The 17,670-nt window shown below is 36.7% G+C and overlaps 1 protein-coding gene across 1 annotated transcript in view; it reads right to left on the reverse strand.

The window, feature by feature from the left end:
* The window catches only part of LOC128636637 (uncharacterized), a 73,857-nt gene that overhangs the window by 8,625 nt on the left and 47,562 nt on the right, over window positions 1-17,670 (reverse strand). The window contains exons 4-8 of the mRNA XM_053689629.1: window positions 17,184-17,243; window positions 16,411-16,558; window positions 13,380-13,481; window positions 11,801-11,902; window positions 4,428-4,529 (exon numbers count right to left, since the gene is read on the reverse strand). Coding sequence (XP_053545604.1) covers window positions 4,428-4,529; window positions 11,801-11,902; window positions 13,380-13,481; window positions 16,411-16,558; window positions 17,184-17,243 — 514 coding nt within the window. The remainder of the gene's footprint in view (window positions 1-4,427; window positions 4,530-11,800; window positions 11,903-13,379; window positions 13,482-16,410; window positions 16,559-17,183; window positions 17,244-17,670) is intronic.

The following is a 17,670-nucleotide window of genomic DNA, read 5'->3' on the forward strand; positions in this document are numbered from 1 at the left end:
ATCCTTTTTAGGAGCTCCCTCTACCCCAGCAGTAGACCTATACGCACTACTCCTCCATTTTCTGAGACTAGAGACTGCAATTGGAGTAAATTTAATTTGATGTCTACTCCCCTTGGCATAAGTTAGAGGTGTGAAAGGATCATCAAGCATAGATGAAAGTATAAGTCTTTATACTGTTTTATTGTTCGTATAGCCTGTTGACTCACTATATCACTATTTTCCTGTACTGTTCTCTGTAATATAGAGATTACATATTTAGCTCAGAAATGATCCCCTCTTTTGAACTGTTGATAGCTACTTACATATTGTAGATCAAGTGTATCCAAGCATAACTCTTAACTTTGAGGTTCTTACAAATATAAATATTACCTACCATAACTCACATATATATTGTTTATCACAGTATTTCTGAACAATGAGCCTCGTCCATAAGAGAGCTTACCTCTTTATCCATGCTTATATCACATGATCTAACATCATTTTCCCATGTAGCTATCACAATAACTCTACTATCAGATACTTCATAGGCTTATAATATCTCTCTCTTCCCCATTGGGCTTTAACAATAATAGCACCACTCCTATAATAATAATAACACCTTCGCCAACGCCATAAAGGTAGCCTATAACATACAGACAAAGCTCTCCTCTGCATCAATGATACCCATAGGACACATTGCTTCAACAATCCATGCCTAGTTTCATATTACTATACCCAATCTTATTGTAGGATTATTTGTAAATTTTCTTGTATGGGTCCGCTTGGATTTTATAGACCATCTTCCTCAGCAGCAGTTGTTTATAAAATAAGCTAGGTTAGCTGAACACAGGAGTTCTCACTATACTGATTACTTAATATATGTTCTTGTTATCATTCTATTGTCTCATATCATTTGACACTTTACTTAGCTAGTTTTATATGCCAGTTCCAAATGACTTTCTTCTGTTAAATATCAGATGCTAGATAACTCCCTTAATCAAAGGTCCAACAGTGACCGTCTGTGTCATTTGAGACCCTCCCCAGTGACCCCGATCAGTTTGGGAGGTTTTTTCAATTATATTTAAAAATGAGATAACATAGTGCTCTGTCCATCCATATTACTATTGTTGTTCAATTCTGATGGTTTGTTGTCTTGTAAGATTATATGGAAAATTTATATCAGAGAATTTTATCATAACATCTCAGTCTATGCAGCTTTCTTAGGCGGGGTTTATACTAGCTAGTTGCCTACAATACATGTTTACTTACAGAAGCTATATATGTGTATATTTTATTATATGTGTAAGCCTACAAACCCACTGATTAGATGCTTAGCCTCTATAACAACCTGTTTTGTAAAATGTACACAATCTATGTGATTGGACATTTGTTTTATGTTGTCAACGCCAAGAACCTCAATAAAAGATTATAAAAAAAAAATGTGCATTGCTCCAGAAGTCACAGCTTTGTAGACTGGGAAATGATAGGGGTCAGGGTTGAAAAAATCCCTAAGAGCCAGTCATCAATCAATGCACAGTTTTGAAACACTGCTCCATATTTGACTGTTTGCTTCAAACATCACTTTGCTCTGGTTGCACTGTGTTAAGGAAATATCTGAGCAAATATTTAGCAAAAAGAGGCTGCTTCTTGGGTGGTAACTAGCCATAGAACAAGCTATTCTGCTATTGTTAGTTCCCAGGTTGAGTGCTTCTCTCATTTTATTTATGCAAATGATGACACTTAGGGAAGTCTCCCTAAGTGAGATGCGGGAATCCAGACGTGGACCCGTTGCTCAGTGTGCCTAAAGGGATATGACTGCACCTCACTGACGAGGCCCACACTAGGCCGAAACGTACGTCTGGGGTTTTGCTGTTTCTCTCGTTAAGAGAGGGATTGTCTGGTATTTCGGGACTGGACTGTACTGTGAAGTCGGGATCAGACTGATATGCTTCAGGAAAGTTCTTCTCTGTGAAAGGCACATGTTGAGCGAAAAGAGGCTGCTTCTAGGGTGGTAACTAGCCATAGAACAAGCTATTATGCTATTGTTCGTTCCCAGGTTGAGCGCTTCTCTCTTTTTATTTTTGCAAAATATCTGCACTAATATTACAAGTTAGATGCAATGCGAACGCGATCTTGAACAAGAGCGAGCTTCCATAGGCTCCAATAGACGCCTCGCTTCATGCCCTCAGACACAGCATGAGAACTAGCACAGCGAAGGGGGTAAGTTGCGCAGCGATGAGCAGCAAATGTTAGATATATATGTATAAATAAATATATATGTGTTTATATGTGTATATAAACATATTAACACATAGATATATATGTATATAAGCCTATTAACACATAGATATATATGTATATAAACATATTAACACATAGATATATATGTATATAAGCATATTAACACATAAATATATATGTATATACACATAGTAACACATAAATATATATTTATATACACATAGTAACACATAGATATATATGTATATAAGCATATTAACACATAAATATATATGTATATACACATATTAACACATAGATATATATGTATATAAGCATATTAACACATAGATATATATGTATATACACATAGTAACACATAAATATATCTGTATATACACATAGTAACACATAGATATATATGTATATAAGCATATTAACACATAGATATATATGTATATAAACATATTAACACATAAATATATATGTATATACACATATTAACACATAAATATATATGTATATAAACATATTAACACATAAATATATATGTATATAAGCATATTAACACATAGATATATATGTATATAAGCCTATTAACACATAGATATATATGTATATAAGCATATTAACACATAGATATATATGTATATAAGCATATTAACACATAGATATATATGTATATAAGCATATTAACACATAGATATATATGTATATACACATATTAACACATAGATATATATGTATATAAGCATATTAACACATAGATATATATATATATACACATAGTAACACATAAATATATATGTATATACACATAGTAACACATAGATATATATGTATATAAGCATATTAACACAGATATATATGTATATACACATATTAACACATAGATATATATATGTATATACACATATTAACACATAGATATATATGTATATAAACATATTAACACATAAATATATATGTATATAAGCATATTAACACATAGATATATATGTATATACACATAGTAACACATAAATATATATGTATATACACATAGTAACACATAAATATATATGTATATACACATAGTAACACATAGATATATATGTATATACACATAGTAACACATAAATATATATGTATATACACATAGTAACACATAGATATATATGTATATAAGCATATTAACACATAGATATATATTTATATAAGCCTATAAACATATATATATATTTATATAAGCCTATTAACACATAAATATATATGTATATAAGCATAGTAACACATAGATATATATGTATATACACATATTAACACATAGATATATATGTATATACACATATTAACACATAAATATATCTGTATATACACATATTAACACATAAATATATATGTATATACACATAGTAACACATAAATATATATATGTATATACACATAGTAACACATAAATATATATGTATATACACATAATAACACATAAATATATATGTATATACACATAGTAACACATAAATATATATGTATATACACATAGTAACACATAAATATATATGTATATACACATATTAACACATAAATATATATGTATATACACATAGTAACACATAAATATATATGTATATAAGCATATTAACACATAGATATATATGTATATAAGCATATTAACACATAGATATATATGTATATAAGCATATTAACACATAGATATATATGTATATAAGCCTATACATATATATTTCCTGGGAACACACAGTTCCCATAGACCGCTATGTAAAGGCACTTTTCAGTGCCCTTTTATTCTAACTCCCCACACCTGCCACTTTTAACCCTTTAAAACTGCATTTGCAGTTATATTTTAAAAAATATAGATGCTTCTTTTTTATATATATACAGTATATAAATAAAAAACACCACATTATTTTGGGGGCAATTGGGGGACATTTAGAAAATTAACCAGAGGTCTGATCTCTGGTTAATTTTCTGAGCCACATGTAATGGCTGGTTATTTATTGCGTGCCTGTAAATGGGTGAATTTGCCAGTTTACTAGCGCACGATGAATTAGCACTCCACTTGTAATCTAGCCTAATATTAGTAAGATATTCTCCTATATGAAAGAGTCTCAAACTGCAGATAATGCCAATCCATTTATGAAATAAAAAAGGGGGATTGGCTTGTTTTTTTGTCTTTTGCTCACCCAAGAGAAAACCTTCATTATCAAGGGTTGACTTAAACTCACCCATTAAGGTATCTTCAGTTGTTCTCTGAGCTTCTAGATGGTGGCTTACATCCGGTTCCTCCGAGTGTTCCGCACTTAATACAACTTCAGCCTTGACTTTACCTGTGTGAAGCATCCAATAAACAGCGTTGTTTAGTTATTAAAATGTTCTATCTTATAATGTTTACAATGCTAGAAGCTTACATTTTGTAAGGATTTAGTAGAGAGTGAGGATGGATCACAACTGCAGAGAATGCAAAAATAAATGATTTGTATCACTTTTGGCAAATGGACTATTGAACAGCATAGACCAAGCTGCTTTCAGTGAAATTATTATTCTCAGGTAATTGGATTGCAGACCAGAGTCTTGTCTGGCAATGGGTGATGTAAATCACATTTGCTGTTGAACGTCACAGCAACAGTATAAACATAAACAAAGGCTGGTATGGAAGAAATCATAAAAAATAAATCAGCTTGTTAGTAGCGATCTTTTAACTTCAGCTAGCTCACAGTACATTAACTTTTGGTAAGGAGAAACAGAGTTCCAGAAAGCAGGCAAAGTTGCTATTAGAGCTGGAGTAAGATATAACAGTTCTGTTTTAGGTCAAACTGTCAGTTTTACACTCTGTTAGTTTGTATGCTACAGATCAGTGTTCACATGTGCTGATAGTCTTGCGGTCAGTAAAGCAGCAGGGAAAAGTAAAGTCCAATGTTTAGTTGTACAGAACTCCTTAACGTAACTACAGCGCTTACCCCCAGTCACCGGATCGTGTGTAACAGAAGCGGAGCTGTTTGTAAGACGTCCCGGTGCTTGGTCCGTGGAACGCTGTCTGTAGGAGAGTTGCGCTGTGTTGCGGTGAAAGGGGGGGAGGAGTCCGGTGTACGAGAAACACTTCAGAGGCTCAGAGGTGATAGAAATCTCAGAGAGAGACGGCAACAAACACACTGCAGTATGAAGTAAGTCTCTGTTGTAGCGTGCACGCTAAAAAGCAAAACTCGCCTCTGTAAAACTTTGTGTAAGCTTATGACCATATAAACAGGCAATATGGAATATGTACTCCCAAGGAGGTAACTGATCCAGAATTGGTAGAAAAGCAAAGTGGGTTTTAGAATAAACGCACAGCAAGTAGAAGTCAGACAGGCTTCAGAGCTAGTCTAGAAACTTAATAATTAAGCACCTGTCTGCTGTCAGCTGATGCCTTAAGTACAGGTAAGGCTGAGGTCAGGTGAGTGGAAAAGGCATAGGTAAAACATGGAGCGGAATCCTTACATACGCCCCCCTTCAAGCAAGCCGATCCTCGGCTTGATGTTTAGGTCTAAGGGGATATCGTCTGTGGAAACGAGAGATGAGTCTAGGTGCATCGATATTAGTATAGGGCTCCCAAGTGTCATCTTCAGGTGAGTAGCCTTTCCATCTCACCAGATATTGCAAAACACCTTTATACCGTCTGGAATCCAGGAGGTCTTGAATTTCATAAGTATCCGAATCCAGGGGTACTGGTACAGGAGGTAATATGGTTTTCACTGAAGGATCATCTGAAGCTGGTTTAAGGAGAGACACATGAAAGGTAGGATGGATGGGTATAGAACTAGGAAGGTCCAGAGTAACTGCATTTGGGTTAACAACGTGAGTGATAGTGAATGGCCCTATATATAATCCTGCTAGTTTTTTACTGGGAACGGGTATTTTGATGTTTTTTGTCGAAAGCCAAACTCTATTGCCTATGGCATAAGATGGTGATGGTCGTCTACGTAAGTCGTAGTATTTCTTCTGTGAGGTTTGAGCCTGTTGAATATTTTTTCTTAGGAAGTGGAAGTTTTCAGCGAGCTTCTGTAGTAGATCATCTACACAAGGAGAATTTGGGTTATCCGTTTGTTCCAGGGAGAAATGAGGATGAAAAGCATAGTTTGCAAAGAAAGGTGAAACTTTGGTGGATGAATTAACCGAGTTATTGTAAGCAAATTCGGCCAGATATAAGTATTGTGACCATTCGCTTTGCTGATAAGAGCAATAACAGTGTAAATACTGCTCTAGCCATTGGTTTAATTTCTCTGTTTGACCATTTGTTTGTGGATGGAAGGCAGTACTTAGGCGATGATCAAATTTCAGTTGAACAGAAAGACTTTTCCAGAACTTCGAGGTAAACTGAGTACCCCTATCAGTTGTTATGATGGAAGGAATTCCGTGGTATCGGACAATAGAATTTAAGAAAAGTTGAGCTGTTTCTCTGGAAGTGGGAAGTTTGTTAAAAGGAATAAAATGAGCCATTTTGGTCAGGATGTCTGTAACAACTAGAATGGTGTTGAAACCAGAACTCACAGGTAATTCAACTATGAAGTCCATGCCGAGATGTAACCAAGGTCTATCAGGTATTTGAATTGGAAGAAGATGTCCATACGGCTTGGCCCTTTCCTTTTTGGAAGTAATGCAGATGGGGCAGTTTGAGATATAGTTTTTAACAGACGTTTCCAAATTTGGCCACCAGTAGGATCTGCTGAGAAGTTCTTTTGTTTTGGTAATACCTGGATGTCCAAGGAGAGGTGGATCATGATGTCGTTTAATCAGAGCAGGTCTAAGAATTTCGGGAACATACAAGAGAGTGCCATGATAGTAGAGGTTGTTTCTACGAGATAGTCGGAGTTGGGGTAGTTGAGGATCTGACCGTAAAGCTGTCTGAAGCTGTGTCTTGAAGGTGGACAATAGACCCAAGAATCTATCTGAAGGAATGATAGAAGTAGATTCCTGAGTGTTTGGAGGTCTAGGGTCTTTTCTGGAAAGTGCGTCCGCCTTTCCGTTTTTAGAGCCGGGCCTGTAGATGATTTGATAATTGAACCTGCTGAAGTATAGGCTCCATCTTACCTGTCGACTAGAGAGAGTTTTATTTCTCTGTAGGAACTCGAGATTACGGTGATCGGTGAAGATGATTATTGGTAAGATGGTGCCCTCCAGGAGATGCCTCCAATGTTCAAAGGCACGTTTTATCACCAGGAGTTCCTTTTCACCAACGGCATAGTTCATCTCAGGTGCAGAAAGAATTTTGGAATAGAAAGCTACTGGATGTAGTGGTTGGGTCATACTGCATCTTTGCGAGAGAACAGCTCCAAGGGCATAATCTGAGGAATCCACCTCCAAAATGAATTGGAGGGAAGGGTCAGGAAATTGAAGTATTGGAGCTGAGCAGAAGGAGTTTTTTAATGAGTTGAAAGCTTCGGTTGCCTTGGTGTTCCAGGTGAAAGGTGTACTGGAACTGGTGAGTACAGTGAGGGGTTTAGCAATTTGAGAGAAGTTTTTAATAAACTTTCTATAATAGTTGCTAAACCCGAGGAATCGTTGTAGTTCCTTCCTATTTTTTGGTTGTGGCCAGTTTTTTACGGAATCGACTTTGTTAACCTGCATTTGGATACCTTTTGGGCCAATGGAGTACCCCAAAAAATCTATTTCTTTGGTGTGGAATACACACTTTTCTAGCTTTGCATATAGCCTATGGACTTGGAGTCTGGAGAGTATCCAACTAACATGTTTAACATGTTCTTCAAGCGTGTTTGAGTACACTAGAATGTCGTCCAGGTATACGACCACACAAGTATCAAGAAGATCGTGAAATATATCGTTAATAAAATACTGGAATGTGGCCGGGGCGTTAGTTAACCCGAACGGCATTACCAGGTACTCAAACAAGCCGTATCTTGTCCTAAAAGCGGTTAACCACTCATCCCCTTCTCTTATGCGGACTAGGTTATAAGCCCCTCTTAGATCTAATTTGGTGAAGATTTTGGCATGTTGGAGGCGTTCAATGAGTTCAGGGATGAGTGGTAGGGGATACCTGTTTTTTATAGTAATTTTGTTGAGTTCCCTGAAGTCGATGATTGGTCGAAGGGAGTTATCTTTGTTTCTTACAAAGAAGAACCCGGCAGCTGCTGGAGAGACCGAAAGACGTATAAAACCTTTTTTTAAGTTTTCATCTAAATACGTCTTTAAATGATCAAGCTCGGGTTGGCAAAGAGGGTAGAGATGACCGTAGGGAGGAGTGGTACCAGGTTTGAGGTCGATCGGACAGTCATACGACCGATGAGGAGGTAGAGTATCAGCTTCCTTCTTACTGAATACCTCTGCAAATTTCTCATATACTTTAGGTATGTGTGGAGTTTCTGTCATTTGGAACAGAAGAGAATGATTTAGACAGGTTTGGTGGCAGTATGGTGAATCAAATTTAACTTCCAAAGAACTCCAATTGATCACAGGTTCGTGTAGACGAAGCCATTGCAACCCTAGTACAATGGGGAATAGAGGAGAGGTAATAACATCAAACGTGATGTATTCCTGATGTGAACCTAAGGTGGATACAAGAATGGGAATTGTATGCTGAGTAATAGGACCAGAAGAAATTTCAGACCCATCTACAACCCGTATAGAGACAGGAGACAATTTAGTGATGAGAGGTATTTTATTTTTTTCAACAATAGCTTTATCTATATAATTCCCTTGGGCTCCTGTGTCAATTATAGCTTCTTTCGTCATGCGATTGCTGTCCCACTGTAAAGAGAGGGTTAAAGTACAGTGAATTGGTTTATCATGTACAATCATAGAAGTCAAATGTAAGAGAGACTTACTGTTTTTATTTTTGCGTAGAGAGGGGCATTCGCGGATAGAATGGCTAGGACTTCCACAATACATACACAGTCCTTTCGATTTTCTTCTAAACCTTTCTTCAGAGGTCAATGGACCCCGCATAAAGCCTATATCCATAGGTTCAGGCACACTTGATGAAGAAGCAGTTGGAGGAGGATGGAAAGATCTCTTGTAAGAAGAATCCCCAACTTGACGCTCTGACTTCCTTTCGCGAAGCCTTCTATCAATTTGCATTGAGAGCTTCATGAGGCCGTCTAAGGAGTCAGGGAGATCAGTTCGGGCTAGCTCATCTTTAACTGCTTCCGAGAGTCCAAGACGAAATTGGTTTCTTAAGGCAATCACGTTCCATTGGGAGTCAATGGCATGTTGTTTAAACTCCGTTATATAGACTTCAACAGGACGGTTGCCTTGCTTTAGTTTCCGCATCTTACTTTCTGCAGTCAATTGTAAATTTGAGTCTGAATAAAGTTCATCCATGACTGCTAGAAAAGACTGTAGGGATGATAAAATAGGATCGTTGGTTTCGAAAAGGGTGTCTGCCCAGATTCGGGGTTCACCCCGTAGATAGGTGATCATTGTGAGAACTTTAATCTTATCATTAGGATATGTAAGTGGCTTAAGGTTAAAAGTGAGGAGGCAGGCATTCCTATATTGGCGATAGAGACTCCTATCACCATTGAACAAATCAGGTGCTGCAATCTGTGGTTCCACAATAGATACAGCAGCTTTTGCTTTGGGAGGGGTTGTCTCTCTTATAACCTTTGTTAATGTCTCATTTTCAACCTTTAGATCCCTAAGACCTTGACTGAGTTCGTCTACTCTTTTAGACAGGTTGTAAACGAATTGGGGCAATTCTGCTGGATCCATGTTTAAAGGGCTTAATTATTCTGTAAGGATTTAGTAGAGAGTGAGGATGGATCACAACTGCAGAGAATGCAAAAATAAATGATTTGTATCACTTTTGGCAAATGGACTATTGAACAGCATAGACCAAGCTGCTTTCAGTGAAATTATTATTCTCAGGTAATTGGATTGCAGACCAGAGTCTTGTCTGGCAATGGGTGATGTAAATCACATTTGCTGTTGAACGTCACAGCAACAGTATAAACATAAACAAAGGCTGGTATGGAAGAAATCATAAAAAATAAATCAGCTTGTTAGTAGCGATCTTTTAACTTCAGCTAGCTCACAGTACATTAACTTTTGGTAAGGAGAAGCAGAGTTCCAGAAAGCAGGCAAAGTTGCTATTAGAGCTGGAGTAAGATATAACAGTTCTGTTTTAGGTCAAACTGTCAGTTTTACACTCTGTTAGTTTGTATGCTACAGATCAGTGTTCACATGTGCTGATAGTCTTGCGGTCAGTAAAGCAGCAGGGAAAAGTAAAGTCCAATGTTTAGTTGTACAGAACTCCTTAACGTAACTACAGCGCTTACCCCCAGTCACCGGATCGTGTGTAACAGAAGCGGAGCTGTTTGTAAGACGTCCCGGTGCTTGGTCCGTGGAACGCTGTCTGTAGGAGAGTTGCGCTGTGTTGCGGTGAAAGGGGGGGAGGAGTCCGGTGTACGAGAAACACTTCAGAGGCTCAGAGGTGATAGAAATCTCAGAGAGAGACGGCAACAAACACACTGCAGTATGAAGTAAGTCTCTGTTGTAGCGTGCACGCTAAAAAGCAAAACTCGCCTCTGTAAAACTTTGTGTAAGCTTATGACCATATAAACAGGCAATATGGAATATGTACTCCCAAGGAGGTAACTGATCCAGAATTGGTAGAAAAGCAAAGTGGGTTTTAGAATAAACGCACAGCAAGTAGAAGTCAGACAGGCTTCAGAGCTAGTCTAGAAACGTAATAATTAAGCACCTGTCTGCTGTCAGCTGATGCCTTAAGTACAGGTAAGGCTGAGGTCAGGTGAGTGGAAAAGGCATAGGTAAAACATGGAGCGGAATCCTTACACATTTTCAGTTTTTTAAACACTATTACTAGCAGTTATCTAATTTCATCTCCATTTCAATGTATAAACACTCGAGCAAACCTCCCAACCGTCCCGGATACTGCAGGATCGTCACATATTAGATGTTTACATAGAACAAAAAAAACAGCTGAGTCCCATAGTATATACAATCCTTTGGTTTATTAACATTGAGCCTTAGGGTACAGAGTAGTGCTCCCTATAACAGACGCGTTTCGCACATGCGTATATGCGCTTCAACATATTGGATGTTTGCCTGCTTTCCTGTCGGTATTTTTTCAAGAAAGGACAAATCTTTCCCTCTCAGAACATCCCCTGACCCATGGAATGCCCTGGCTAGTCTATAACACAGCTGTGCCCTGCTCCTCCCATTATGGCTGCCTCTCACATGACTCCTGATCTCCTGTAAAATGTTAGGCGTTATGAACAAGACAATAAACTGAGCCTGATACCCCAGTACCCTAGTTTTCCACCGCAAGATTTCAGGCAGTAAGATATTGATTGTTTTAACCATGTAAACTTCAGTACGTACTGTATACAAGAAAGACACTTTTCTAAAACATTAAACTCAAACTGTTTAATAATGAGTAGCAAAACAATATGAAATCTATTTTAATTTTTTTATTTTGCCCATTTTTCCGGTAATTTGACTGTGAAAATTGTGTTTTTTTTCCCCCCTCATGTCTCCAGACAAGATGAAGTACATCCAGCAGACTTACTCTAACCCTGCAATATGCTACACTTAACAGAGTACTTGCTTCATCAACCTGGAATCTAATGTCACGGCCTGTACTAACCTACTGAGGTATCCTCAGGAGTCTCCTCTGCTTTGAGATGGTTCTTTGTATACGGCTCCTCTGTATTTTCACCAGTTAATACACTTTCGGTCTTAATGTTACCTGGGGAAATTATTAACAAAGATGATTAAGGTGGACATTTTAGCTCACAGAGTTTAAGTCTCTTTATCACATATTGTTACATACCAGACATCTATAAATAAGCTTGTAAGAAGTTCATGAAACTTTTAAATAATGATCATTTGTTAGCAGCAGAAAATGGCCGCCAAGCTCCGCCCACAGCTTTCTTATTGTATGACAGTTTAGCAACGCACGTTTAATATTTTTAAGTCAGCAATTTCAAATTGTAGATGAACAAATCAGCTTGTGCGAGTAGAAAAAGTTATTTAAGAGTCGATCGAGAGTGGAGAAACTTAAAGGGACACGAAACAGAATTTTTTTCTTTCATGATTCAAATAGAGCAGGTCATTTTAAACTACTTTCAAATTTACTTTACTTCTAATTTGTTTTGTTGTCTTGGTATCATTTGTTGAGAAAGAGTACCTAGGTAGGCTTAGGAGCTGGTGATTGGTGGCTGCATATATATTCCTCATGTTGTTGGCTCACCCATATGCATTGCTGTTTCTTCAACAAAGGATACCAACAAAATAAAGATAATTAGATTATAGAAGTAAATTGGAAAGTTGTTTAAAATTGTATAATCTATCTGAACAATGAAAGAAAAAATTGGGGTTTCCTGTCCCTTTAAAGGGCTACTTAACCCAATTTTCTTTCTTTAATGATTCAGATAGAGCATGCAATTTTAAGCAACTTTCTAATTTACTCCTATTATCAATATTCCTTCATTCTCTTGGTATCTTTATTTAAAAAGCAGCAATGTAAAGCTTAAGAGCCGGCCCAGTTTTGGTTGAGAACCTGGGTTATGTTTGCTTATTGACTTGCAAAATGTAGCCACCAATAAGCAAGCACTTTCCAGGGTGCTGAACATAAAATGGGCCGGCTCCTAAGCTTTACATTCCTGCTTTTTAAATAAAGATAGATAACAAAGAAAAAATTATAATAGGAGTAAATTAGAAATTTGCTTAAAATTGCTGCTCTAGCTGAGTTGGTGGAGCGTAGGTATTAGAATTTTATATCTATATTAAAAAGAAAGTTATAGCACAACTGCATTGCAACTAATGAATTTAACTCTATCTAAAATTGAAAAATTGACTTCAATTTGTCGGCCCCCATTATCATGTGACAGCCATAAGCCAATAACAAACTCCTACACTTAAACACTGAACTCTTGCAAAGTGTGCATATAAAAATACTGAGCATGATTTGATAATAGAAGTGAATTGGAAAGCCCTTTCAAATTGCATGTTTTATTTGAATCATGTAAGATTAATTTTGACTTTAGTGTCTCATAATTTGCCTACTCCTGTTTTAAACTGTTAATATAGTTTTGATGCCAACAATGCTTCTGAAATAAAATATCATTTTAAAATAAATTCGGTGTGTACTTGAAAAAACAAATTTGTCTGGTTCTTTGGAGTGTTTGAGGGCCACATATAAATTGAATCAGGTTTATATTCACCTGCTGAAATATCCACAGGAAGGGCTATACCTTGCGGTTCCCAGCTACAAATTACTTGCAGTTCCTCTGTACGTTCAACCCTTTTCTCTGACTTAGAGTCACCTGTTTAAATCATGTAATAAAAAGCTTTTTTAGATTTATAAAGGACCTTTTAAGTCATTTTTATATGCGTGTAGTATATATGCCTAGTAAATATCCAACATAAGGTTTAAACAGCAGCTGATAGTAGATAAAACCTACCTCTATTGAGTCAATAACTGATTACTGTGTTTCTGTTAGACATGTGCGTTTCGTTTCGTTCCGAATCGAAATTCGGACGAATTTGTCAAATTCGGAGCTTCGGATCGATTAGAATTTCCGAATTACCGTAGCAATGAAACTAACGAATAAATCTGAATTAGTTTGGATTTATTCGTTACATTCGGATGGCCATGGACTAATCACAAATACACTAGTATTGCACAGTATATTAGGTTATATCACTCTGCTATGGGTTATACCTAATATTACAGTACATAATACTAGTCTAATACACCTAACACATAAGGAACTTCCGAATTTACTAATCAAATCTGAACCAAATACATCCGAATTTATTTGAATCTAAATGAATCCAAATGCATTCGAATGTATCCGAATTAAAATCGATCCGAAAATGAAATTCGAAACATCCGAATCGGTCCGAAACGAACCAAAACAATTTTTTCCGCTGCGCACAAGTCTAGATCCTGTTATGCTTTAAATAACCAGATTTCCGTTCATTAAAGGAACACTCTAGAATTTTTATTGTTTAAAAAGATAGATAATCCCTTTATTACACATTCTCAAGTTTTGCACAACCAACACAGTTATATTAATATACTGTTTACCTCTGTGATTACCCTGTATCTAACCCTCTGCAGACTGTCCCTTATCTCAGTTATATTAATACATGTTTTACCTCTGTGATTACCTTGTATCTAACCCTCTGCAGACTGCTCCTTATCTCAGTTATATTAATACACTTTTTACCTCTGTGATTACCTTGTATCTAACCCTCTGCAGACTGCCCCTTATCTCAGTTATATTAATATACTTTTTACCTCTGTGATTACCTTGTATCTAACCCTCTACAGACTGCTCCTTATCTCAGTTATATTAATACACTTTTTACCTCTGTAATTACCTTGTATCTAACCCTCTACAGACTGCTCCTTATCTCAGTGATATTAATATACTTTTTACCTCTGTGATTACCCTGTATCTAAGCCTCTGCAGACTGCTCCTTATCTCAGTTATATTAATATACTTTTTACCTCTGTGATTACCTTGTATCTAAGCCTATGCAGACTGTTCCTTATCTCAGTTATATTAATATACTTTTTACCTCTGTGATTACCTTGTATCTAAGCCTCTGCAGACTGCTACTTATCTCAGTTATTTTAATACACTTTTTACCTCTGTGATTACCTTGTATCTAACCCTCTGCAGACTGCTTCTTATCTCAGTTATATTAATATACTTTTTACCTCTGTGATTACCTTGTATCTAAGTCTCTGCAGACTGCTCCTTATCTCAGTAATATTAATATACTTTTTACCTCTGTGATTACCTTGTATCTAACCCTCTACAGACTGCTCCTTATCTCAGTGATATTAATATACTTTTTACCTCTGTGATTACCCTGTATCTAAGCCTCTGCAGACTGCTCCTTATCTCAGTTATATTAATATACTGTTTACCTCTGTGATTACCCTGTATCTAAGCCTCTGCAGACTGCTCCTTATCTCAGTTATATTAATATACTTTTTACCTCTGTGATTACCTTGTATCTAAGCCTCTGCAGACTGCTCCTTATCTCAGTTATATTAATATACTTTTTACCTCTGTGATTACCTTGTATCTAAGCCTCTGCAGACTGCTCCTTATCTCAGTTATATTAATATACTTTTTACCTCTGTGATTACCTTGTATCTAAGCCTCTGCAGACTGCCCCTTATCTCAGTTATATTAATATACTTTTTACCCCTGTGATTACCTTGTATCTAAGCCTCTGCAGACTGCTCCTTATCTCAGTTATATTAATATACTTTTTACCTCTGTGATTACCCTGTATCTAAGCCTCTGCAGACTGCTCCTTATCTTAGTTATATTAATATACTTTTTACCTCTGTGATTATCCTGTATCTAAGCCTCTGCAGACTGCTCCTTATCTCAGTTATATTAATATACTTTTTACCTCTGTGATTACCTTGTATCTAAGCCTCTGCAGACTGCTCCTTATCTCAGTTATATTAATATACTTTTTACCTCTGTGATTACCTTGTATCTAAGCCTCTGCAGACTGCCCCTTATCTCAGTTGTATTAATATACTTTTTACCGCTGTGATTACCTTGTATCTAAGCCTCTGCAGACTGCCTCCTTATTTCAGTTCTTTTGACAGACTTGCATTTTAGCCAATCAGGGATGACATAAATAACTCCACTTCACAATGTTATCTATATGGCACACACAAACTAGCACTGTCTAGCTGTGAAAACTGTAAAAATGCACTGAGATAAGAGGCAGCCTTCAAGGTTTTAGAAATTAGCATATGAGCCTACCTAGGTTTAGCTTTCAATAAAGAATACCAAAAGAACAAAGCAAATTTGATAATAAAAGTAATTAGAAAGTTGTTTAAAAATGCATGCCCTATCTGAATGATGAACCTTTAATTTTGACTAGAATGTCCCTTCAAGGGCTAGATTACAAGTGGAGCGTGCAAGCGATATTAGCACTCTACTAAGTAATACCAGCGCACGCTAATATACGCTGGTATTACGAGTAAAGCGCAACGCAAATGAAAGCTTGCATTCGAATTGTTAGCAAGCTTTGCGCTCACAAGAGCGCACCTCCATAGGCTCCAATGGGAACGTCGTTCTGATGCCGTCAGAGCAGTACAGTAAATTCCGTTAGGTTTCAGGTTATTATATATTAGCGCTGCGGAATCTGTTGGCGCTCTACAAATACCTGAAAATAATAATAAAAATATCTCAGGATTGACGCACTTACCTGAGTCTCGGTTGGTGGAGTTTTTTATATTATTTGGGATATTCTGATCTTCCGTCATGACTTCTTTATAAACCTCCTGGTGTCCCTCTATATAATCCCACTCATCCATAGCGAAATACACAGCATCGTCACCACAGTTTACAGGGACCTGAAACACACACAACCTATTCAGCGCATTTACAGTACGATAGATTCACTAGACCGAATATAAAATAACGCAGTATCTGACCACCCTTTAGGAATTCGCAAAAATCTTAAAGGGATATAAAACCGCAAAATTTTCTTTCATGATTCAGATAGAACATGCGATTTTAAACAACTTTCTAATTTACTTCTATTAGCAGGGACGTAAACTTAGGAGCCGGCCCATTTCTAGAGCACTATATAGCAGCAGTTTTGCAAGAATGTTATCCACTATTTCCTGTCATGTAGCGCTGCAGATGCTACCTAGGTATTTCTTCAACAGAATATCATGGAAACTATGCAAATTAAATATGAGAAGTAAATTGGAAACTTTTTTTTAAATGATATGTGTTGTGTGAATTTTTGGGGGGGTTCCATCCCTTTAAATTCATGAAAATCTGTCCTGTTGAAAGTAATAAGGTCATCAGAATTTTATCAGCTATTCTGAACTTAAAGGGACAGTAAATGCAAACGTGTTCACATTATTGCACAGTATGTGCACATTGAAAGAGTTTATGGGTAACTCGGCTGCAGAAGCAGTTGTCAAGACGTTGATAAATAAGGGCCAATATATTTTGGCAAGTACTCACCTGCCCAGCTCTCAGCTCAATGCCATCACAGAGGGAATTCTTCTTCACAATAACGTATTCCTAAATAATAAAAGGGATACGTCAGAACATATTACCAATGGTGTGCCTGAAGCTAGAATGTACCTCTTAACCTTTGTGGCATATTATAACCTGGGACAGCACGTAAAGGAACAACGTCCTGGTAATGAGGGTGGAATTTGGGCAGTCTGTGGAAATGTCTTGGAGCTATGGGCACAGTCTGGGAGTCTCCCAGCATCCTTTTCACTAGAATGTCCCTTTAAACATTTTTATTACAATCTCAAAAGTATATACTGTCCCTTTAAGTTAGTCATTTTACCATATGGATAAATGTATTTATTAGTCTACAGCCATCAGGCTTACTACAAAAGTACTTGTAGTATATTATAGAGAATTTTACATTAGCTTTGAAATGGAATAATTTGCTTTATTTGGTCATAACAAATTAAAGCACTTTATTACTCTATTA

This window comes from Bombina bombina, chromosome 7, assembly GCF_027579735.1.
Source record: "Bombina bombina isolate aBomBom1 chromosome 7, aBomBom1.pri, whole genome shotgun sequence".
Taxonomy (NCBI): Eukaryota; Metazoa; Chordata; class Amphibia; order Anura; family Bombinatoridae; genus Bombina; species Bombina bombina.